Genomic DNA, 22,129 nt, shown 5'->3' on the forward strand with positions numbered 1-22,129 from the left:
GACGAGCAGTCCAATCAGCTTGGGGCAAGCCAGGGCAAGCCTCCAACAACGCACAGTGGGCCTGGGCAAGCCCCACACCTCTCTCTCGCACTCGTGAGACGCGCCGCACAGGTGCGAGAGCGATAGACCGACTCGTCTGCGCCCCACACTGTTTGCCCTGCGAATAACCCCTACCCACCTGTCTCACCGTCTCGTCTCGGCCTCCCCGCCCACAGCAAACCGCGCCACTGGCAGGGCTCTGTCTCTCTCGCACTCCTCGGGGACGCCCCGACAGTGCGAGGGAGACACAGCGACGAAAGCACTGTTGAGCCCGCCGAGCAAAGCCACGGCCGCCGCGGCAGCACTGCACAGTTACTGCTTGATTGCTGGAATGAGTCATTGTCCTCTGTAGCCTGAAGTCTGAACCGCGGAGGCAGTGGCACTGCGGCACGGCGGCACGGGATGCGCCTTGACCTTGGGCCTTGGGGAGCCGCGCGGCCGAGCGGCCGAGGGGCTCCGAGACTGGACGGGCCGGACAGGCCGGGACCACCAGCCGGTCGCAGTCTCGGGTCGATTCCGAGCGGGAGGTCTGTCTGTCTGTCTTCCTCGCACTCACGGGAAGTCCCCTGTCCTGTCCCCACATGAGTGCGAGAGAGACACTCCACCACCCCCGGCTCGGACTCAGCCAGCGGGCCGACCGGCCGGCCCACAGTGGGCCAGAAGACCGGTGGAGCGGCCAAAAGTCTAGACGCGTTTTGACCTCCAGAGCCGATAAATGGGCCTCGAACCGAACGTGTGACCCCACCAATGGATTGCTCTCCGAACGAGGAATCCATTGGTGGGGTCACACGTTCGATTCGAGTCCCATTTAGCGACTCTGGAGCTCAAAACGCGTTAGAGTTTTGGCCGCTCCACCGGTCTTCTGGCCCACTGTGCGGCCGCTTGACCCGAGGTAACCCCGTTCGGTAGGCCGGACTGGTGAGCCTGACCGACCACCGGGGCTGAGGGGGGACTAACCGCATCGTGTGAGGGGGAGGGAGGGGGAGGGGGCGGGCTATCGGGTGGCACCCTCCCTGCCCCGCACGGCAGCCACAAGCCGGACGAATACATGCACTCGTTTATATATTCGGGGAGCATCATCGTTACACAAGGGCTGAACTAACCAATAAAAAAAAAATAACGACGAAAAAAATTAATGTAATGTATGTAAAGTAGATTACGTGTGAAGTGCGTCCGTTTGGAGATCGCCGCGGTAGGCGGCAGCGGAGGACGCGTGGCGGCGTGGCGTCGGCTTTCACCCATTTACATCCAAACGACTTCGCCCCGCCGCGCCCCGCCGCCCGGCCCTCCATGAACTATGAATTACTGAACGCTGTACGCCCCTTCGCTTCACGAGGTGCCAAGTCGCGCTCCAGCCATTAATGGCAATGGCAATGGAACGCGCAGGCGCGAGGTGGGCCACCGTCTCCAGCCCGGTGCGTGGCGCTCCGACGGTTGGCCTACCTGCCATTGCCATTGCCATTAGGGGCTAGACCACACCTGCCAGGCGCTACAGGCTGCAAGCGGACGTGGCTGCCAACTTGTGGCCACCAACAGGGACGGCCGTAGAACCAGACGAGCGACTCACTGACTCACTGACTCACTGGGCGCCTGAATGACTGCACGCATGCACGCTTGAATGAATGGGCGAGCGCGCCGTGTTGTCGGGCGCGCGTTAATGCCGCTAGATTCATTTATGAGGGCCGCTCGCATGGTTCCTATCCTGCCGCCGGTGGCCTGCTGATGGCTGATGCCGGTAACGCACTGACTTTCCCTAGAGATACCCCCTCCCTGAGGCGGCTCCCCAAAAGACGAATTACGACGGCTGAGACAAGTCTAGCCGGGGCTTGGCTGGCTGGCTGGCTGGCTGGCTGGCCCGGCGCACGCAGCCTCAAACTCTCCATGAGGTCCACTCCTCGCCGCGCATCTTGCCTCTCTCTCTTTCTCTTTCTCTCACAACGAAATGTCATGCTGTTTCAGGCTGGGAGCTCCGCGGCCTGCATTGCTACAAGTTTTTCTCCATCCGGCACTCCTGGGAGAAGGCGGCCGAGCTCTGCAGAAGGTTTGTATCAACTCGCTGAGTCACATTCTATCTTCCTTTCAAATATCGCCCGCGCTTTTTTTTGCCTTCATCTCGCAGAGGAAGAAGTATCCAAAACAAGGTTAATTGGAACCTTTGGTGGGGGCGCTGCGGGGGGCGGATTACAACTTACAAGAAATAGGCGCTGGCGCCGCCACTTCCCCACCACCGCCTTCTACGCGTCGCGGCGCCCGAAACCAATCACTGGCGCTCAGCTCAAACGGCAGCCGCTTTTTGCCAAATACAGCCCCGTTGTTGCACCACTCCGGAATCGGCACGTGAAAAATTCGAGTAAAATTACTCGCAGTCCCCCCCCCCTCCGGAAAAAAAATATTAAATTATTTAGCAAGTGAATAGCCAGTTCACTTTTATGTGCGTGTGCAATGCTAATTGCAAATGCACTGAAGTCAGTCGCGCCCTCATCAGTGAGTCACTCTCTCTCTCTCTTTCTCTCCCCTCTCTCCGTCCGCGCGGGTCCCCATAAAAATCCGGACATTGGCGCCGGGCTCCGTGTGCGTACGTAGCGTTGCACTCACACACACAGGCGCACGCGCACGCGTACGCAGGGAATGCCCGCTGATCCGTACTCTCGGCTGGCCGCGCCGGCCGGGCCTCCGCCGCGCCCGTCTGTTCCGTTCGTCCCGTTACGGCAGTGTTCCGCTCCGTCTGTCTCTGTCACTCGCATTGCCGGCATTGCCGTAATGAGTGAGTAGCCCCGCTGGCACCTGGCCGAGCGGCTCGCCGAGCGGGCAGACAGGTGGACAGCGCGGACGGGCGGGCGGACGGACGGGCGGACAGGCAGACAGACCGGCGGGCGTGCTGACGGGCTGAGGGACTGACGTGCTGCTGCAGGACCTAACGGAATACACCGCGAGCCTGCTTCGCTTGCTTCGGGCCACTCCACTCGCTCGTCCAGAACGCACTGGTGGCTGTTGCTGATAATTAGCACCCATTATCGCTCCCCAGCCCCCTTACCCTTTCCCCCCTGGCCCTACAGTGGCGTATTGCTATTACCGGCTGGTTAGAGCTTCAGCCCGGTGGGTCCACAAGTGCGTGAATGAGCAGCCACAGCCCGCCCAGCAGGTGTCCCTGTCTCTCTCGCACTCATGGGACGTTCCGCGTGGGTGCGAGAGGGACCGAGCGACGGAGCGCCGCCGTTTCGGCGGCAGGCTTGCGCACTCGCGGCCAATTGGCTCGTTTGAATGGTTTGAATGGCAGGGAATTCCCATTCCGTTCCCCGCGCCATGCTACGCCATGCCCGCGCGCGCCGCTCGGCTCCGCGGCTGGTTGGTTAGCAGCGGCACTGTTATCCCTTGTTATCCTTGTGATTCTTCGCCGGCCGGCCGGTTTGGGTTTTCGTCTGGGTCCTTTGATGGATCGCGCTGCTTTTATCTAATTAGTTAAAAGTGAAAGTAATGGGGTAATAATCGGGAAACAGTACTTTTTATCACGATGGGGGTACGGAATCGACAACTGGAGTCAGATTCAAGTCCGTCCGTCAGGCACGTTCAAGTTCATGAGTTTGACTCAAGCAGTAGTTGGTGTTTGTTTATCTGCGGACGCGGCAACTATTGTCAAATTTAAACTCTGATTTATCTGGATAAACTTCCATGTAGTTTTTCATATATTTTTTACACAAGCTGTTAAGAAATGCTTATTAAAATCTAATTAGTTTCATCTTTCCCCGGCTGGCTGAGGTATTCATAGGCCATGTGATTTGTAGGTTATACATATTATTTTTGTTTTGGATTCTTATTTACTTTAGGCATTTTTGAGAGGAAGATAAAATAAATACGATCTGTTATCCCTTTTTCATCTCCCCCATGTTGACTAGAGTTGACACTCATTGGTGACAACCTTTTATTTTTGCAGATACGGCAGTGACCTGGTCCTAGTTGAATCCTACGCTGAGAACAACTTAACAGCAGGACTTGCCACCAGGAATTTGGGTCCATCACTAGGAAGAGAGGCTCAACAGTACTGGTTGGGTCTTGCCTCACTAGATGATCTACGCACCAACACCTTGGAGTCGGCAGCTGGTCTGCTTGTCTCACAATATGCTGGTTTGTATTTGTTTTTAAAATTCTTCAGCTCTGACATTTAATTTTTTTAAGCTTTGTCTAATTTTTCTTTGGTTTGCTTTTTTCTCAGGATTCTGGGCCTTACCACAGCCAGATCCTTCAATGGGTGAATGTGTGGATGCAACGATTGAGGATGAGCACCAATCCTGGTCGCTCACAACTTGTGAATCCTTGTTGCCATTCCTCTGCCGAGCTCAAGCCTGCCCATCTGGTAAGACATCATGAAATAAACCCAGTTCCTTCTTTGTTGTTGAAATAGAATTTCATCACAGAAAATAAATTTATTATTATTTTCAACAGGTTCCTTCCACTGCTCAAATGGTCGCTGTGTCAACTCTGCTTTCCGCTGCGATCAGCAAGATGACTGTGGGGATTGGTCTGACGAGTTGGATTGCCCGAACGAATGCCATTATTACATGGCGAGCAGTGGTGATGTTGTTGAAAGCCCCAGCTATCCCCACAAGTACCCTCCCTTGGCTAACTGCAAATGGACCCTTGAAGGGCCCCAAGGACACAATATTCTCTTGCAGTTCCAAGACTTTGAGACTGAGAAGACCTTTGACACAGTCCAGGTCTTGGTAGGAGGTAGAACAGAAGACAAGTCTGTGAACCTCGCAACTCTGTCCGGAAAGCTTGACCTAAGCAGTCAGCTTTACGTCTCAGCATCAAATTTCATGATCATCAAGTTTAGCTCTGATGCATCTGTAGAAAGAAAGGGTTTCAGGTTAGTTTTTATTTCAGTGTACAATCAATTCAAGTTGCTGTTAAAAACAAGAACAAATATCTTAATTATCATTTTTTCTGTGCAGGGCTTCATGGAAAACCGAGCCTCAGACATGTGGTGGAATACTGAGAGCTACCCCTCAAGGCCAAGTTCTCACCTCACCAGGCTTCCCTAACAACTACCCAGGTGGTTTGGAGTGTCTCTACATTTTGACTGCACAGATTGGCCGTATCATGACTTTGGAGGTAGGTTGTTGCCACCATTTTCTAATGTTTAAAATATTGCCAGTGGAAAAAAAATAACCTTTATTAAAAATTATTTCTAGATTGACTCACTGGATATCGAGTCTACTCGAGACTTCATTCTGATCCGAGATGGAGATTCTCCCAAGAGCCAACCAATTGCCCGCTTGACAGGGCAAGCAGAGGACAATCCGAAACTCATCATGTCTACTGGAGATAAAATGTATCTTTACTTCAAGACTGGTTTGGGTGACTCTCGCAAGGGCTTCAAAATTAAATATTCTCAGGGTAAGACAGAAATTTCTTGCAAATAACTCTGCTTTCCTTTTTATTTTTTGTATCTGTAATTTTAATTTGTTAAATCATTCTCTCTAAAGGATGCCAAGCTACCATTGTGGCCAAGAATGGAACCATCACTTCCCCTGCGTTTGGTTTGAAGGACTACCCAAGCAATCAGGAGTGCCTGTACAGGATCAGGAACCCTGGTGGAGGACCACTCTCTCTGGCTTTTGACCATTTCCAAGTTCACCAGTCCGATATGGTTCAGGTTTATGATGGTGCTAGCACCAGTGGTCTGCGACTTCATCCTGGCAATGGCTTCACTGCAGATTCTATCCCAAGAATTACACTGACTGCATCAAGTGGAGAGATGCTTGTTCGCTTCCAAACCGATGCTCTTCACAACAGCAAAGGCTGGAAGGCCACTTTCTCTGCTGGTAAGAATATTCAAAATAATTGTTTATTTTAATTTATTGTAGTTATGACATCTTCTTAAAAAATAATTTTTTGTTTCAGATTGTGCCACTCTTCAGCCGGGAGAAGGTGCATTGGCTTCTAGCAGGGATACAGCCTTTGGTACCATTGTTACTTTCACATGCCCCATGGGTCAGGAGTTTGCCACAGGCAAGCAGCAACTCACCACTGAATGCCTGAAGGGAGGCAACTGGTCCACCACTTACATTCCACAGTGTCAAGGTGAGACAGAATTTCACCATTATTTGTCATTAATTATTTTCCTACTGTAAACACTCACAAAATTAAATCGTTTCTGTCACGATTTTTTTTTCAGAGGTGTACTGTGGACCTGTCCCTCAGATTGACAATGGTTTCTCTATTGGCTCCACAAATGTGACATACCGAGGACAGGCCATGTACCAGTGTTATGCTGGTTTTGCTTTCCCATCGGGGCTGCCTCTTGAGCGAGTCTCCTGCCTTGCTGATGGCCGCTGGGAGCGCCTCCCTACCTGTCTTGGTTTGTACATCTACCTAATTGAATTAATACAAGATGCTTTAAAATACTTTTACATTCTTCTAACATTTTTATCTGTAAATCTTTAGCATCTCAGTGCCCTCCTCTACCGGACACCCCACATGCCAACGCCACAGTTTTAAATGGAGGTGGTCGCAGTTACGGAACCATTGTCAGGTTTGAGTGTGATCCAGGCTACCTTCGTAGTGGAGCTCCTGTCATCTTATGCATGAGCAATGGCACCTGGTCTAGCGCTCCTCCTGCCTGCCGCCGTAAGTATTCAAATTTTTGACCCCTAAAACCTTGTCCAACTACTTCTTGTTAAAAAAATTATCTTCATTTTTTTCAAAATACCTTATAGGTGCGCGTTGCCCTACTTTCCCAACCATCAAAAATGGTTTCATTGTTGAAACAACAAGTGAATATCTTTTTGGGGATGAAGCCCGTGTACAGTGCTTCAAGGGATACAAACTCTCTGGCAATAACATCATCCGATGCGGCCCCAACCAGGAGTTCCTCAATCCTCCCCGCTGTGACGGTAAATGATTTTTAAAGCTTACTTCCTAAAATATTTTCTCCACTTTTCCTTACTTCAATTTTGATCTTATTTCCTTCAGACATTAATGAGTGCAGCAGCAGCCAGTGTGATCTTGCCTCCACCGAATGTGTCAACACCCCTGGTGGGTTCCACTGCAAGTGTCGCAAAGGTTTCGTGGGACATTTGGAATGCCGTCCTGTTGGAGACTTGGGTCTGACCACTGGTGGAATCCCTGATGATGCAATTTCTGTTTCGGGCACAGAGCCTGGATACCCAAAGGAGGTAACATAGTAAACTGCACTTTTGTATTTATTAATCAACATCAACAAAAATATTTATTTTGCATCAATTTCCTTTTTGCAGATGGTCCGTCTCAATAGTGCTGGGGGATGGTGTGGTGTTAACACCGAATCCGGTGCCAACTGGGTGTTACTTGACTTGAAAGCTCCAACTGTTGTCCGTGGATTTAGGACCCAGAGTGTTTCCCGTCATGATGGAAATGTTGCCTTTACAACTGCTCTCCGCATTCAGTATTCAGATGATCTGACAGACATTTTCAAAGACTACACCAATCCTGATGGAACTCCAGTAGAGTTCCGCATTCGTGAACCCACTTTGTCAGTTCTCAACCTCCCTGTGCCCATTGAGGCCCAGTATCTCCGCTTCCGCATCCAGGTAAAATCTCTTGTAAAACCTGCCAAAAAATTCTTTAATGTTATTACTAAATATTTATCAACAATTTAACTTTATCTCTTGTCTTTTAGGACTATGTGATCAACCCTTGCCTCAGTCTGGAAGTCATGGGCTGCACTCGACTTGAGTGCGCTGACATTAATGAATGTGCCGTTGACAATGGTGGATGTGACCAAAAGTGTATCAACAGGTAAAAGACCTCTATGTTTATCTCATACTCAAAATGACTTTTTCTCTGCTTGTGGTGTACTAACTATGCTCTCTTTTTTCTGTAAAATTTTAGCCCGGGCAACTTCACCTGTGTGTGCAACGTCGGATACGAGCTCTTTACCAGAAATGGTACAGCTGGTTTCCATGTGGTTCCTACTGAGTCTGGAGAACGAGATGGAGATACCTACCAGCGCAACAAAACCTGTGTCCCAATCATGTGCCCATCTTTGGAAGCCCCAGAAAATGGAGTCATTCTTTCAACCAAGGTACATTTTATTAATTCTTTAAAATCCTGTCGTGTCTGAAGTTGAATTAATAATAATCAACCTAATTATTCTTAAAATTATTTTCACAGGAGATGTTCCACTTTGGTGACCTTGTCAGCTTCCAGTGTGACTTTGGCTATGTTATGAGTGGCCCAGCTTCATTGTTGTGTAACTCTGGGGGTGTGTGGAATGGCTCTGTTCCTCAGTGCCAATGTAAGTTATTAGTTGTCACATTATTAGTCAATTATATTATTGCAAACTCACCTCAAAATTACTGACATTATTACTTTATTTCTTCTAGATGCCAAGTGTGTTTCCCTACCTGATGATAAGAATGAAGGACTTTCAGTTCTGCGAACGGACCAAGGCAGTGTTCTTGTTCCCTTCAAAGAAAATGTCACTTTAAATTGCGGTAGTGTTGGCCGAAGCCTTCGACGCACTGCCTCTTCTGGTTTCCGTCAGTGTGTTTATGACCCCAAGCCTGTAAGTAATTACATTCTGTACTTAAGCTACTCTTGTGATTCTAGTATAATGCATAAATTTTATTTCCCACAGGGCTTCCCTGACTACTGGCTTTCTGGCATCCCTCCATCTTGCCCCAGAATGGATTGTGGTGTTCCTCTACCAACACCTGGAGCTGAGTATGGAAAGTACCTTGATACCAAGTATCAGTCATCATTCTTCTTCGGTTGCCAAGATACTTTCAAGCTTGCCGGTCAAACCAGCAAGAATGACAATGTTGTAAGGTGTCAGGCCAATGGTGTGTGGGACTTTGGTGACCTTCGTTGTGAAGGTCCGGTCTGTGAAGACCCAGGAAGGCCCACTGATGGTTTCCAGCTTGCTCGCAGTTATGAACAGGTACCCTAACAATTTTCAGTTTTTGTTTTTATCTCTCAATCGTCCATTTTTGCCAGAATTTTTTCAGTAATTTCAACTTTTCTTGCAGGGATCTGAGGTAGAATTTGGTTGCAACAAGCCAGGGTACATCCTCATCAACGAGCGACCAATCAGCTGTGTCCGCGAGCCGGAATGCAGAGTAGTCAAGCCACTGGGCATTGCCTCAGGACGTATCCCGGATTCAGCCATTAACGCCACATCAGAGAGGCCCAACTACGAAGCACGCAACATTCGTCTCAACTCAGTCACTGGTTGGTGTGGCAAGCAAGAAGCATTCACATATGTCAGTGTTGATCTTGGACAAGTTTTCCGTGTTAAGGTATGAAAAAAATTATTATTTCTTTGAGAAAAAATTAAATTAATATAAATTAGAAGTGGATTTTGACATATGTTGCACTTCACCTCCATATTTCAGGCCATTCTTGTGAAGGGAGTTGTTACCAATGACATTGTTGGTCGTCCTACTGAAATTCGCTTCTTCTACAAGCAAGCTGAAAATGAAAATTACGTTGTATACTTCCCCAATTTCAATTTGACCATGCGTGACCCTGGAAACTATGGTGAACTGGCCATGATTACTCTACCAAAGTATGTCCAGGCTCGATTTGTCATTCTTGGTATTGTCAGCTACATGGACAATGCTTGCTTGAAGTTCGAACTTATGGGCTGTGAAGAACCCAAGGCTGATCCACTTTTGGGTTACGATTATGGATACTCCCCATGTGTTGGTAAGATACTCTTTTGTCAAGTCATTTATCATTAGAAATTGACTCTTACTAACTAGGCATTTTTAATTTTTCAGACAACGAGCCACCAGTCTTCCAGAACTGCCCTCAGCAGCCAATTGTTGTTCAGAAGGGACCTAATGGAGGCCTGCTGCCTGTGAACTTCACAGAACCCGTGGCAGTTGACAACAGTGGAAGCATTGCTCGTCTCGAAGTGAAGCCTCCTAGTTTCAAGACACCAATTACAGTGTTTGAAGATATGTCAGTCAAATACATTGCCTTTGATTATGATGGAAATGTAGCCATCTGTGAGATAAACATCACTGTGCCAGGTAAATTTTATTTTTATTCATACTCTTGTGACATTATGTAGCTGGCCTATGTGATAATTGACTGTAATGGCTTCCTTTCTAGATGACACGCCTCCCCGTCTGAGCTGCCCTCAGAGCTACGTGATCGAGTTGGTTGATCGCCAGGACAGCTACGTTGTGAACTTCAATGAAACTCGTCGTCGCGTCAATGTGTCTGACGAGTCCGGCGATGTGAAGGTTGTGTTCGTCCCCGATCGTGCTGTCATCCCTATCGGTGGCTTCGAGAATGTGACTGTGGTGGCATCCGACAAGAGTGGCAACCAGGCTTCGTGCCACTTCCAAGTGTCCGTGCAGGCCACTCCCTGTGTGGACTGGGAGCTGCAACCTCCGACTAACGGCGCTCTCAACTGCTTGCCTGGAGAGAAGGGCCTACAATGTATTGCCACCTGCAAACCTGGATTTAGGTTTACTGATGGAGAGCCTGTTAAAACGTTCAGCTGTGAGGAGAAGAGCCCTTGGCTGCCCAACAATATGGTGCCCGACTGTGTTTCCGAAGGTAATTTATTGCAGCCTTAATATATGGTTGAAAAAATTATGTGTTGGAATTTTCTTAATAAATTTATTTTCTATTTTGTGTGCAGACACTCAGCAGGCTGATTACCATGTCGTTGCCACCGTCACATACCGCGCGAACGGAGCTGTTTCCCAGTCGTGCCTGCCCCAGTACTCCGACCTCATGTCCCAGTATTACAAGTCACTCAACGACATTCTCACTCAGCGGTGCTCTGCTGTCAATGTCAACATGAACGTTTCATTCATTGAATCCAAGCCATCTTTAGTGGAAGAGAATCTTGTACAGGTATGTGTCTAAAAATTGTATATAATGCCTTGATGGCAAATATTTAATTTAAAAAAATATATAATGGGATTCCTTTTTGTTTTTCAGATGGACTTCATCCTTGTCATTGTGCCAGCAGTAAAGCAGCCTCAGCTCTATGACCTTTGTGGATCAACATTGAATCTTATTTTCGACCTGTCTGTTCCCTATGCCAGTGCTGTCTTAGAGCCCTTGTTGAATGTCTCTGCTATTGGAAATCAGTGTCCTCCTCTGCGTGCTCTCAAATCTGCTATTAGCCGAGGTTTCACTTGCAATGTGGGAGAAGTTCTCAACATGGACACTAATGATGTGCCTCGTTGCTGTAAGTAATTTTTTAACTACTAAATAACTCACGAATATTTATTTAAGGCATTCTAAAAAATTGAATTTCTTTTTCCAGTGCACTGTCCTGCGGGTACATTTGCCGGTGTGAACCAGAAGACCTGCACACCTTGCCCCCGTGGTTTCTTCCAGCAACAAGACCGCCAGGGCCAGTGCGTCAGGTGTCCTCTTGGCACATACACCCGAGAAGAAGGTATTTTTATTTTTATTTTCTCCAAATGTGACAGGATAAGGTGAGACCTGGATTTTCACCCTCTGAATTTTGATTGTAGGCTCCAAGGACATCAACGAGTGTGTTCCTGTCTGTGGTTACGGTACCTACTCTCCAACTGGACTTGTCCCTTGTCTGGAGTGTCCTCGCAACAGTTACACCTCAGAGCCGCCAACTGGAGGCTTCAAGGACTGCCAAGCCTGCCCTGCCAATACGTTCACATACCAGCCAGCTGCTCCTGGAAAGGCCTTCTGTCGACGTAAGTTGGTCAATCTTTTTTTCTCAAGTGGTTTCGTGTTAAGCCTCTGTAGGCTGACAACTAATCTGCTTGCTTCTATTTTCCAGCCAAGTGCTCTCCTGGTCAGTATTCTGACACTGGACTTGCTCCGTGCGCTGCCTGCCCCCGGGACTTCTACCAACCGGCCTCTGGTCAGCTGACTTGCCTGGAGTGTCCAACCAACATGAGGACTGTTGGTCCTGGAGCCGTGGGCAGAGACGAGTGTGAGCCCATTCAGTGCTCTGAAAGTGCCTGTCAACATGGAGGTCTCTGCATCCCGATGGGTCACGGAGTCCAGTGCTACTGCCCTGCTGGTTTCTCTGGACGTCGTTGTGAAATCGATATTGACGAGTGTGCTTCTCAGCCATGCCACAACAATGGCCGTTGCATTGATTTGCCTCAAGGCTACCGGTGCCAGTGTCCCCCAGGTACTTAAAGATTTTCATTTCTGTACATCTACCTGTTTATTCCTACTTACGTCTATTTCTTCTAATTTTAAAAATTATATTTTTTAATTTAGGATACAGTGGTATCAACTGTCAAGAAGAGAAGTCAGACTGCCGCAATGACACTTGCCCAGAGAGAGCTATGTGCAAGGATGAACCAGGCCTGAACAACTTTACTTGCTTGTGTAGATCTGGATATACTGGCCCCAACTGTGATGTAACTGTGAGTAAATTGTTTTTAATAATATTTTAAATTATGATAATGGTATCTAATGTTTTTGCATGTTAAATTACATATTCAAATTTTCAATTGTAGATCAATCCCTGCTCTGCTGACATCAATGCCTGTACCAATGGTGGAACATGCATTGCCCTCCAACAGGGTCGCTTTAAGTGCGAATGCTTGCCTGGATGGGAGGGACAGAACTGTGAGATTAATATTGGTAAGCAGATTCAAGAAACTCTAATGCATACTAATGACTAACACTTTCTTTTTCTTGATGAAACAATTTTTTATTAATTGTTACAGATGACTGCGCTGAGCGGCCTTGCTTGTTGGGAGCCAACTGCACAGACCTTGTCAATGACTTCAAGTGTACTTGTCCACCTGGCTTTACTGGCAAGAGATGTCATGAGAAGATTGACCTTTGTGCCAACAGCCCCTGTGAAAATGGAGTGTGTGTGGACAAACTCTTCACTTATCAATGTGTCTGCAAGCCTGGCTGGGCTGGTGAGTGCATCAGGTTTAATTAGAAGTCCATCGCATTGGTAAAACCCATTTTTAAATCTTATTTTATATTTTGCAGGACGTGCCTGTGAGATCAATGTGAATGATTGTTCTGTGGACCCTTGTGAAAATGGTGGAGTTTGTGTCGACATTGTTGATGGATACATGTGCAACTGTGAGCCCGGCTACACAGGCAAGCGCTGCCAGCATTTGATTGATGATTGTGCTTCTGAACCGTGCCAAAATGGTGCCACTTGCTTGGACATGCTTGATGGATTTGTTTGCCGGTGCAGACCTGGTTTTGTTGGTAAGTTCTGTTCTTTGAAAAAAAAAATTAGTATTTTAACAGAGTAAGCCAATATAATATTTTTGTTTACACAAACTGCATATTTTTCTGCAGGACTTCAATGTGAAGCTGAAATTGATGAGTGTTTGAGCGATCCCTGCAACCCAGAAGGCACCAAAGCTTGCATTGATGAGGACAACCAATTCACTTGCCAGTGCCGAGAAGGCTTCACAGGAGAGCTTTGTGAGACCAACATTGATGACTGTGCTGCTACGCCTTGTCTCAATGGTGGTTCTTGCCGTGATGAAATTGGCCACTTCCGTTGTGAATGCCCTCCTGGCTGGACTGGCTCTCGATGTGAAAGTGATATTGGAACCTGTCAAAACCTGCCCTGCCAGAACAGTGCCAAGTGCATCAATCTCTTCCAAGACTTCTTCTGTGTGTAAGTACAAGTTGGCCCAGTTTCTCAAATTTTGTAGCTTGCAGACAAATTTAAATAAGGTACCATTTGCACGACCTATTCTCCAGGTGTCCCTCTGGTACTGATGGAAAGCAGTGTGAAACTGCTCCGGAGAGGTGCATTGGCAATCCTTGCATGCATGGCGGCCGCTGCCAGGACTTCGGCTCAGGTCTCAACTGCACTTGCCCATCTGACTACGTTGGAATCGGTTGCCAATATGAGTACGATGCTTGTGAGGCCAACGCATGCCAGAACGGAGCCACCTGTATTGACAATGGTGCTGGCTATCAGTGCATTTGTCCACCTGGCTACACTGGCAAAAACTGTGATGAGGATATCGTAGACTGCCAAGAGAACTCATGCCCACCTTCAGCAACGTGCATTGATTTGACTGGCAAATTCTATTGCCAATGTCCTTTCAATTTGACTGGTGATGACTGCCGAAAGAGTGAGTTTCCTTACATCCTGTGCATTCTTAACTAAGCCAAACCAAGACAAAAATTAATATTTTTAATTTGCACCTTTTTTTAGCCATTCAAGTTGATTACGACCTAAGCTTCACTGACCCCGCACGCAGCAGTGCAGCACTTGTTGTTCCGTTCTTCACGGGAGGAAAGTCTTCCCTCACTATTGCTATGTGGGTTCAGTTCGCCAACAAAGATGAAGGAGGCGTTTTCTTCACCATGTACAACGTCGCGTAAGTGCTCCATTGCATTAAATATTTTTCCAGACTGAAGTTGAGGTATATCTTGGGCATGTCATAATTTGACCTCTTTGATTCATTTTCAGATCACCCCATGTCCCAGTCAGCAGAAGGCCTATGGTTCAGGCTCACAGCAATGGAGTCCAAATTTCACTGTTTGCAGACTTGCAAGATGTCTATCTAGGGTTCCGTGAATACGCTACCATCAATGATGGCCAGTGGCATCACATTGCCGTGGTTTGGGATGGTGAGTCTGGTGGCTCTCTCACTCTCATCACAGAAGGTCTCATTGCCAGCAAGGTTGAGGGTTACGGAAGTGGACGCAATCTTCCTGACAAGTAAGCTAATTTTTGTACCCCTTCTTGTAATTTTTTGCAATCAAACAATTTAAAGAACCCTGTTAATTGTTTTCCCTTTTTTCTTATTTTATTTTTTCTAGTGCTTGGGTTGTTCTTGGCAAACCCCGCAGTGAAAATCCCAAGGCATACACTGAGAACGGTTTCCAGGGTCATCTCACTAAGGTGCAAGTTTGGGGTAGAGCTTTGGATGTGACCAATGAAATCCAAAAGCAGGTGAGAATCTTGTTCAAACCTATTGTTTGTCCTCTAAAAATTATAAGATGTGCCATAACAATTTATTTTAAAAAAATTCTTTTTAGGTTCGTGACTGCAGAACGGAGCCTGTTCTCTACCGTGGTTTGGTGCTGACTTGGGCCGGTTATGAGGACACAATTGGAGGTGTTGAACGTCTTGTGCCATCCCACTGTGGGCAACGAGTGTGCCCATTGGGATACAGTGGACCTCGTTGCCAGGAGTTGATTGTCGACAAGGTTCCCCCAAGGGTTGAGCACTGCCCTGGCGACCTATGGGTTGTTGCTCGCAACGGCTCAGCAGTCGTTTCATGGGATGAGCCCGAGTTCAGTGACAACATTGGAATCAGTAATGTTGTGGAGCGCAGTGGCCACCGTCCAGGCCAAAGCCTGCTGTGGGGCACATACCACATTGCTTATGTTGCTTACGATCAAGCTGGAAATGCTGCCACATGCAGCTTCAAGGTCTACGTTCTTTGTGAGTATTTTTCTAGCCTTTACTATGTAGGTTTAAAAATTTTCCAATCTTTCAGCATTATTAATTTATTTTTTTTCCCCTCCAGCCGAGTTTTGTCCGGAGCTGGCCGATCCTGTCGGTGGCAAACAGACCTGCAAGGATTGGGGTGCAGGCGGACAATTTAAGGTGTGCGAAATCAGCTGCAACTCTGGTCTTCGCTTCTCTCAACCAGTCCCAAGATTCTACACCTGCGGTGCAGAGGGCTTCTGGCGGCCAACTGACAACCCAGCCATGCCCACAATTTACCCTGCTTGCTCATGTAAGATAGTAACTCTTTTAATGTTTTGAACATTTCCTCATGACAAACACACACATGTAATTTAAATTTATGCCACTTACAGCTGCCAAACCAGCCCAGCGTGTCTTCAAGGTCAGCATGCTCTTCCCAAGCTCCGTTCTCTGCAATGAGGCCGGCCAGGGAGTGCTCCGACAGAAGGTCAGGACAGCCATCAACTCTCTCAACCGAGACTGGAACTTCTGCTCTTACGCCTTGGAGGGTGAGTGTTTGCCTGAGTCAGCATTACCAGACAAAACAAATGTAAAACAATGCATTGAATTATTTTATCCCTTTTTTTTAGGAACACGGGAGTGCAAGGATCTCAATATCGATGTCAAGTGCAACTCTCGCCAGAGCCGCTCTGCGCATGCCACCACCGAGGAAGAGGTCAAGGCTGTAGCCAGGTCCGACAGAGTAACACGAGAAGCAAGTGACACCTACAGTGTCCAGATTTCCTTCCCTGCTATCAAGTATGTGCTCCTATTTTATCTTTTGTTGTTTTTAACAAACTGCCTCAAAAATGTTGCTAATCCAACGATGTTTTGCCTGTAGTGATCCTGTGGTCAATGCCAACTCCAATGAAAGATCCAACGTCCAGAGGCTTTTGGAGCACCTGATCTTGGAAGAAGACCAGTTTGACGTTCATGACATCCTGCCCAACACTGTGCCTGACCCAGCTTCCCTTACCTTGACATCCGACTATGCCTGTCCGCTTGGCCAAGTTGTCATGGCTCCGGACTGTGGTAAGTACAAGCTGCCTGCTTGTCTATCCCCCTTTTTGTACTCTTACCATCTTGAATCTAAGAGAGCATTAATTTGTTTTGCAGTTCCGTGCGCTGTGGGTACCTTCTACAACCGAGAGACTAGGACTTGCTTGGCTTGCCCTCTTGGAACGTACCAGAGTGAATCAGGCCAGATGCAATGCACACTCTGCCCTGCTATTGCTGGTCGCCCCGGAGTCACTGTGGCTCCTGGAGCCCGAAGCGCTGCTGACTGCAAAGGTAAATATTGTAGCTTGTCTATGTATTTGGAAAGTGTGTTTATTACTCGGACTAATTTCCCTGTTTTTCTTTTCTAGAACGTTGCCCAGCTGGAAAGTACTATGATGACGATGCTGGTCTTTGCCGTAGCTGTGGTCACGGTTTCTACCAACCTGAAGAGGGTAGCTTCAAGTGCCTCTTGTGTGGACTTGGCAAGACTACTCGCACCACTGAGGCTGTGTCAGAGGAGGTGTGTGTCAATGGAGCTTCTACCCCACAATGTCTACCTCCAGTCAGGAACTGATGTAATTAACATTGTGTTTTTCTTTTCTCTTTGCAGGAATGTCGGGATGAATGCAGCTCCGGCATGCAGTTGGCCGTTGAGGGTCGATGCGAACCTTGCCCCAGAGGAACTTACCGAACCCAGGGTGTGCAGGCAGCCTGCCAGGCTTGTCCTCAGGGCCGCACCACTCCCAAACTGGGCGCCGCTGCTGTGGAGGAGTGCTCACTGCCCGTCTGTCCCCCTGGTATGTTAATTAATATTTTTATTGAAAAATTAATATACAGTGTATTGCATTATGTTTACTGACCGATTTTTGCCCCCTCTTTTTAGGAACATACTTAAATGGAACTCAGAACAGCTGTGTTGCCTGCAAGAAGGGCACGTATCAGCCCGACGCTCAGCAAACGAGTTGTGTTGCTTGCCCACCGAACACGAGTACCAAGACCACAGCATCGGTCAGTATTGGCAGCAGATATACCCGGTCGGTGTTTCAGTCCCTTAGGTACTATTAATCAAAATTTTATTACAGATAAGCAAGGAGGACTGCTCAAACCCTTGTGAAATGAACACAGTGGAGATGCACTGTGATCCCAATGCATACTGCCTGCTCCTTCCTGAGACAAGCGACTTCAAATGCGAGTGCAAACCTGGATACAATGGAACGGGCCGTGTGTGTACTGATGTCTGTGCTGGTTTCTGTGAGAATGAAGGTGTCTGTGTCAAGGATATCAGAGGAAATCCCTCGTGTAGATGCTCTGGTTCCTTCACGGGACCACATTGTGCTGAAAAGAGTGAATTTGCCTACATCATGGGAGGCATTGCTGGTGGTGTCATGTTTGTTATCTTTATTGTCCTGTTGGTATGGATGATCTGTGTGAGGTAAGCCATATCCATTTCCTCGATTTTACATTTTGCTTTAAGCTTTATTTTTAGCTTGACTGGTTAAGAGTTATACTTCATGTAATTGTTTGATTGTTAGGTCAACTCGAAGGAAAGAGCCTAAGGCAGCTAAAATACTTACCCAAGCTAGTGAACAAAATGGATCTCAAGTTAACTTCTATTATGGTGCGCCCACTCCGTATGCTGAGTCCATTGCCCCATCACACCATTCAACCTATGCCCATTATTATGATGATGAGGAGGATGGCTGGGAAATGCCTAACTTTTATAATGAGACTTATATGAAAGGTCAGTTGTGAACTTTGTTAAAGTAAACTAGCACTGCTCAAGAAAGAAGCTTCGTAAAATTTTTACTCATTGTTTTTCGTTTTGCAGAGAGTTTACACAATGGCAAGATGAATAGCCTAGCCCGCTCAAATGCTAGCCTTTATGGCAATAAGGAAGACCTTTACGACAGGTTGAAGCGCCATGCATACCCTGGCAAGAAAGGTAATTTTAAATTTTAACTTTTGAGGTCAAAGAAATTATTTTATCAAAACGTTAATACTAATGTACCTTTTTGCTTTCTTATTTCAGATAAGAGTGACAGTGAAAGTGAAGGCCAGTGAAACATTTATGTTAGAGATTTATGTTTTAAAATTGTTCTTGTATAGTATATTTGAAAACATTTTTTCTATTGTATCTGGTCAGAGAAAAATGCTCAATGGAAATGTGGTGTAGGCACCAGGTGCCATATCTGTTCACCACTACAAGCACATACAGATGCACAGTTGATTGGAATTATATGACAAGGAGATTCACCCGTTCATTTAGTTTCCACCATTGTCTTGTGTGCTTAGGTGGAACTCAATTCATTCCAAAGTCCACTTGTGCCGTGCACCAACAGCTCTTTATTGGTGATTTGCAGATACAGACTTTAATTTGTATTTATAAATCCACTGGATACTAAAAATTTAGCAAAATGTGATATGTTTTCTTAAATTTTGGCTTTAATGTGTCAGTGGTAAGAAAATCTTTCCAGAGCTCTGTTGTTTTTCAGTGATTGCCACAAAAATGGACAGATGGAATTAAAATCAATATTTGATTTAATGATGTTTGGGATGTCTATGTTGGTACTAACAAATCTGACTCTTAGATTTTTTACTTAATTTGTACCATTGTGACATTCAGTGCTCTGTGCTGGCCCATGAAATGTAGAGCCAAAAATTACCTAGCACTGAAAGTCAACCAGGAGTGTTTATGCTCACATCTGGTCAGTAATGATTATACTGCCTTACATAACAAGAGATTTTCTATTAGTGTCAGTATTACCAAGATATTTATCGTAGTGATTTTGTAAGAAACTATTTGATATGTGCTACATGTGTAATAATGAATTATTGAAGTAGCATGCTGCTCAATTCCTAAATGAAATTAGACGTTGGTCTTGACTTTGTTTTGATCTGATTAGATTAACTTTCTCTTCTGTTAATCGGAGTTTGCCAATAGAGTGTGCAGAACTTTCAAACACAAAACTAATGTGTCTTTTCTTTGTCTTCTGAAATAGTCTTTCTTTAATTTATGTATCCTTTAGGTTTGTTATATATACTTCAAATTTTTAAACTTGGTTACATAATTGTGTGATTTTGATAAAGAAATATGTTTATAGCTATTTGTTCATATATAGAGGTAAGACTTCCAGTTTATAGATGTTTGTAAACTTTTTTATTCTTTTTTAAATTAATTTTTAGTTAAATTCACGTGAAAATGATGGTATCAGACTGCATTCTCTACCTATCCATTTTTGAGATTTTGTTTCCAAAACTTGACCATGACCCTTGATATTTCATTTATTATTGCTCCTATAGCAATGTGTGCTAAATTGCACAAGTCAGTCTTATTTAAAATGAGTGTGAGAGAGTTAGTTCTGATGTATGAATGTGGTATCGTGTATCTGTCTTTTTTTTCCCCTTTTTTTTAGTGTGTGTCTGACCAAATGTGTGTGCCTGAGTGTACATTTGTGCAAGTGATTTCCGTGTGAGTATGAATGGTCTCTAGTTATTGAGTGAATATTTGAGTAAAGTCTTTCCACTTTGCTGTTGTATTGGATTGCAAGATGTACTGTGTATTTCTGTACAGCTCACATAGTGTGCATATGCATTGTCCAAGTTATCTGACCTGATCATAGTGGGAAGAGATTCTGTTGTTAGAGATAGCTTTTCTTTATGTCTTGTGTGTTCTTTTTCATTGTCTTGCAAATTTACTCATGTGAAGCTTGGATAACTTGGATTGTGCTGAATTGAAATGGTAAAATTGTTACCAGAATACAAATAGAATATCATGAAGTCATGCTGCTTGAATGAGTGTGAGAATATGAAAAATGCCATATGTATGTAATGAGAGAAATAATGAATGCTTGTATGATCATGAATAAAATATAATTATTTTAAAATGACTGCAATGTTTTCCATTTGCTCTTGTGCTGTTATGCCTTCCTGATGCCCCCAAGAGGAAATTCCTTCATCTACAACTTTTTCATTAAATCTGAAGTGGTTGACAGTTTTTGTTGAAAAAAAAAAGCTAAGGCTTATACACCATGGGTTTTTGACCTTTTTGGTCAAAAATTTAAAATGGCCCAAATTGCATCATGTTGTGCTGGAGCTCTCACTAATGACTCCTAACACTATTTCGAGGACCATTCCGGCCCTTGTAGCGAAAATCTGGAGTTATGTGAGCATGCGCCAAAAAGTGTTGCCCCACCTTGTATCGGTTTTAAGCTCGGAATCGAGCCAGGCGCCGGGTAGGTAGACCACCCATCCGGCATAAGGATCGACAGATTCCGAACGATGAACTTGCCATAGTCTGTCCACTGAATCTCAATGTTGATGTTGATCCTTTTTGTTAGCTAAATTCGCAGTCACATTCACATTCAGTGAGTTAAGAGGGCAAGAAAAAACCTTGCTATCAGCTGCTCGAACAACCTTGCCTTGCTGCGTGCACGGGTACCCTTCATTTCTTGGCAACTCAGGGTCTACCCAAGTAACAACCATGGCCGCTGTCGCTGGAAAATTAATGAACAGCCTCAAGAGCAAAGAATTTCGTGAATATTTGATGAGGTGAGCAGAGTGTTATTTCACTGTATTTTTTTAGTGATTATTTTTCTGCTTTTTGTTACCGTTTGTGATCCCTAATAGAAATTTGCAATCTTTACGGCTTTAATGCAAATTTTTAGTTGCTGTCATGGTTTTAGTGTCAATTTATTTTTGTTGTTACTGACCTGTCACTCCGTTTCACTTATTGACACTTCAACTCTTGGCAGCACGCACTTCTGGGGACCAGTTGCCAATTGGGGTATACCTCTAGCAGCTATTGCAGACACGCAGAAAGATGCCGCAATGATCAGTGGAAAAATGACTCTCGGTAAGTATCACTCAATTATTAAATTTTGAATATACTCTTAAATCCTATTCTTGGGAGAAAAATTTTTAAGGACACAATTCTTGATATGCATCTACTTTGCTAATGTGGTCTTTTTTTTCAGCGCTTTCTTTGTATTCAATTATGTTCATGAGGTTCGCGTGGCGTGTCCAACCAAGAAACATGTTGCTCTTCGCTTGTCACTTTACAAATGAATGTGCCCAGCTTACGCAAGGAGCACGCTTCATCAACCACAATTACCTCGGAAGCAAGGAGGCTGCTGAGCAGACAAATTAAGTGAAACAAAATTTAGCTTGTTTTGGAGTTTCAGTTTAAGGTGCATGCAAGCCAAGAAAACAAATGTGTCAATATAAAATGGGCAGAATTGGTAACAGACAGATCATCAAGTCAAAATGTATTTGAAACAACAGATTGAGCCATGATACTTTGAAAAAAAAAAAAGATTTTAATAATTTTATGTTGGTTTTGAAGAGATCTGCACTGCCTGTTGTAAGCCAAAATGGTTTTTATCTCGATTGTATCCTAAAATATTTCCATGTTCTTTGGTAAGTAATCCTTGTACAGTATATCTATGTGATTCTTGAGAAGGTTGTCTAAGTGTTGGTGAGAACTAAGGGAATAGGCACTAATTGTGATTAAAAAGTGTGGGTAATGTTATAGTACAAAACGTAATCACTAAATTAATTACATTAGGAATAATATTGGTAAATCAATAGCTCAAATTTTATTCGTGTTCTCCTGTTACAGTGATGCTTAGATTTTAAAACGGTGTTGTGTTGAATAAATTTGCTTTTACTAAGTTA

General features: G+C 45.5%; 2 protein-coding genes across 2 annotated transcripts in view; both read left to right on the forward strand.

Annotated features, from left to right (window-relative positions):
- Positions 1-20,343, forward strand: part of LOC117647605 (sushi, von Willebrand factor type A, EGF and pentraxin domain-containing protein 1) — a 65,426-nt gene extending 45,083 nt beyond the window's left edge. Inside the window, exons 4-52 of the mRNA XM_034389442.1 lie at positions 1,999-2,080; positions 3,971-4,161; positions 4,250-4,390; positions 4,480-4,903; positions 4,989-5,148; positions 5,229-5,433; positions 5,523-5,861; positions 5,941-6,120; positions 6,215-6,397; positions 6,484-6,666; positions 6,756-6,932; positions 7,012-7,214; positions 7,296-7,607; positions 7,697-7,815; positions 7,909-8,101; positions 8,191-8,314; positions 8,403-8,584; positions 8,657-8,959; positions 9,048-9,317; positions 9,414-9,726; positions 9,801-10,055; positions 10,138-10,590; positions 10,676-10,893; positions 10,981-11,233; positions 11,312-11,446; positions 11,526-11,723; positions 11,810-12,169; positions 12,262-12,410; positions 12,504-12,630; positions 12,717-12,917; positions 12,994-13,221; positions 13,315-13,642; positions 13,729-14,108; positions 14,192-14,357; positions 14,450-14,701; positions 14,803-14,935; positions 15,022-15,430; positions 15,516-15,728; positions 15,811-15,966; positions 16,048-16,216; positions 16,299-16,489; positions 16,574-16,747; positions 16,825-16,976; positions 17,067-17,253; positions 17,340-17,464; positions 17,539-17,888; positions 17,989-18,197; positions 18,285-18,398; positions 18,486-20,343. Coding sequence (XP_034245333.1) covers positions 1,999-2,080; positions 3,971-4,161; positions 4,250-4,390; positions 4,480-4,903; positions 4,989-5,148; positions 5,229-5,433; positions 5,523-5,861; positions 5,941-6,120; positions 6,215-6,397; positions 6,484-6,666; positions 6,756-6,932; positions 7,012-7,214; positions 7,296-7,607; positions 7,697-7,815; positions 7,909-8,101; positions 8,191-8,314; positions 8,403-8,584; positions 8,657-8,959; positions 9,048-9,317; positions 9,414-9,726; positions 9,801-10,055; positions 10,138-10,590; positions 10,676-10,893; positions 10,981-11,233; positions 11,312-11,446; positions 11,526-11,723; positions 11,810-12,169; positions 12,262-12,410; positions 12,504-12,630; positions 12,717-12,917; positions 12,994-13,221; positions 13,315-13,642; positions 13,729-14,108; positions 14,192-14,357; positions 14,450-14,701; positions 14,803-14,935; positions 15,022-15,430; positions 15,516-15,728; positions 15,811-15,966; positions 16,048-16,216; positions 16,299-16,489; positions 16,574-16,747; positions 16,825-16,976; positions 17,067-17,253; positions 17,340-17,464; positions 17,539-17,888; positions 17,989-18,197; positions 18,285-18,398; positions 18,486-18,517 — 10,601 coding nt within the window. The 3' untranslated portion in view covers positions 18,518-20,343. The remainder of the gene's footprint in view (positions 1-1,998; positions 2,081-3,970; positions 4,162-4,249; positions 4,391-4,479; positions 4,904-4,988; positions 5,149-5,228; positions 5,434-5,522; positions 5,862-5,940; positions 6,121-6,214; positions 6,398-6,483; positions 6,667-6,755; positions 6,933-7,011; positions 7,215-7,295; positions 7,608-7,696; positions 7,816-7,908; positions 8,102-8,190; positions 8,315-8,402; positions 8,585-8,656; positions 8,960-9,047; positions 9,318-9,413; positions 9,727-9,800; positions 10,056-10,137; positions 10,591-10,675; positions 10,894-10,980; positions 11,234-11,311; positions 11,447-11,525; positions 11,724-11,809; positions 12,170-12,261; positions 12,411-12,503; positions 12,631-12,716; positions 12,918-12,993; positions 13,222-13,314; positions 13,643-13,728; positions 14,109-14,191; positions 14,358-14,449; positions 14,702-14,802; positions 14,936-15,021; positions 15,431-15,515; positions 15,729-15,810; positions 15,967-16,047; positions 16,217-16,298; positions 16,490-16,573; positions 16,748-16,824; positions 16,977-17,066; positions 17,254-17,339; positions 17,465-17,538; positions 17,889-17,988; positions 18,198-18,284; positions 18,399-18,485) is intronic.
- Positions 20,344-20,798: 455 nt separating this feature from the next.
- LOC117647615 (mitochondrial pyruvate carrier 1) lies at positions 20,799-22,129 on the forward strand. The gene is made up of 3 exons (XM_034389462.1): positions 20,799-21,004; positions 21,208-21,308; positions 21,430-22,129. Exons 1-3 carry the CDS (start codon positions 20,937-20,939, stop codon positions 21,600-21,602), a joined length of 342 nt encoding a protein of 113 aa, XP_034245353.1. The 5' UTR covers positions 20,799-20,936; the 3' UTR covers positions 21,603-22,129.

The sequence above is a fragment of the Thrips palmi genome, unplaced genomic scaffold, assembly GCF_012932325.1.
Source record: "Thrips palmi isolate BJ-2018 unplaced genomic scaffold, TpBJ-2018v1 HiC_scaffold_2, whole genome shotgun sequence".
In the NCBI taxonomy this organism is placed as follows: Eukaryota; Metazoa; Arthropoda; class Insecta; order Thysanoptera; family Thripidae; genus Thrips; species Thrips palmi.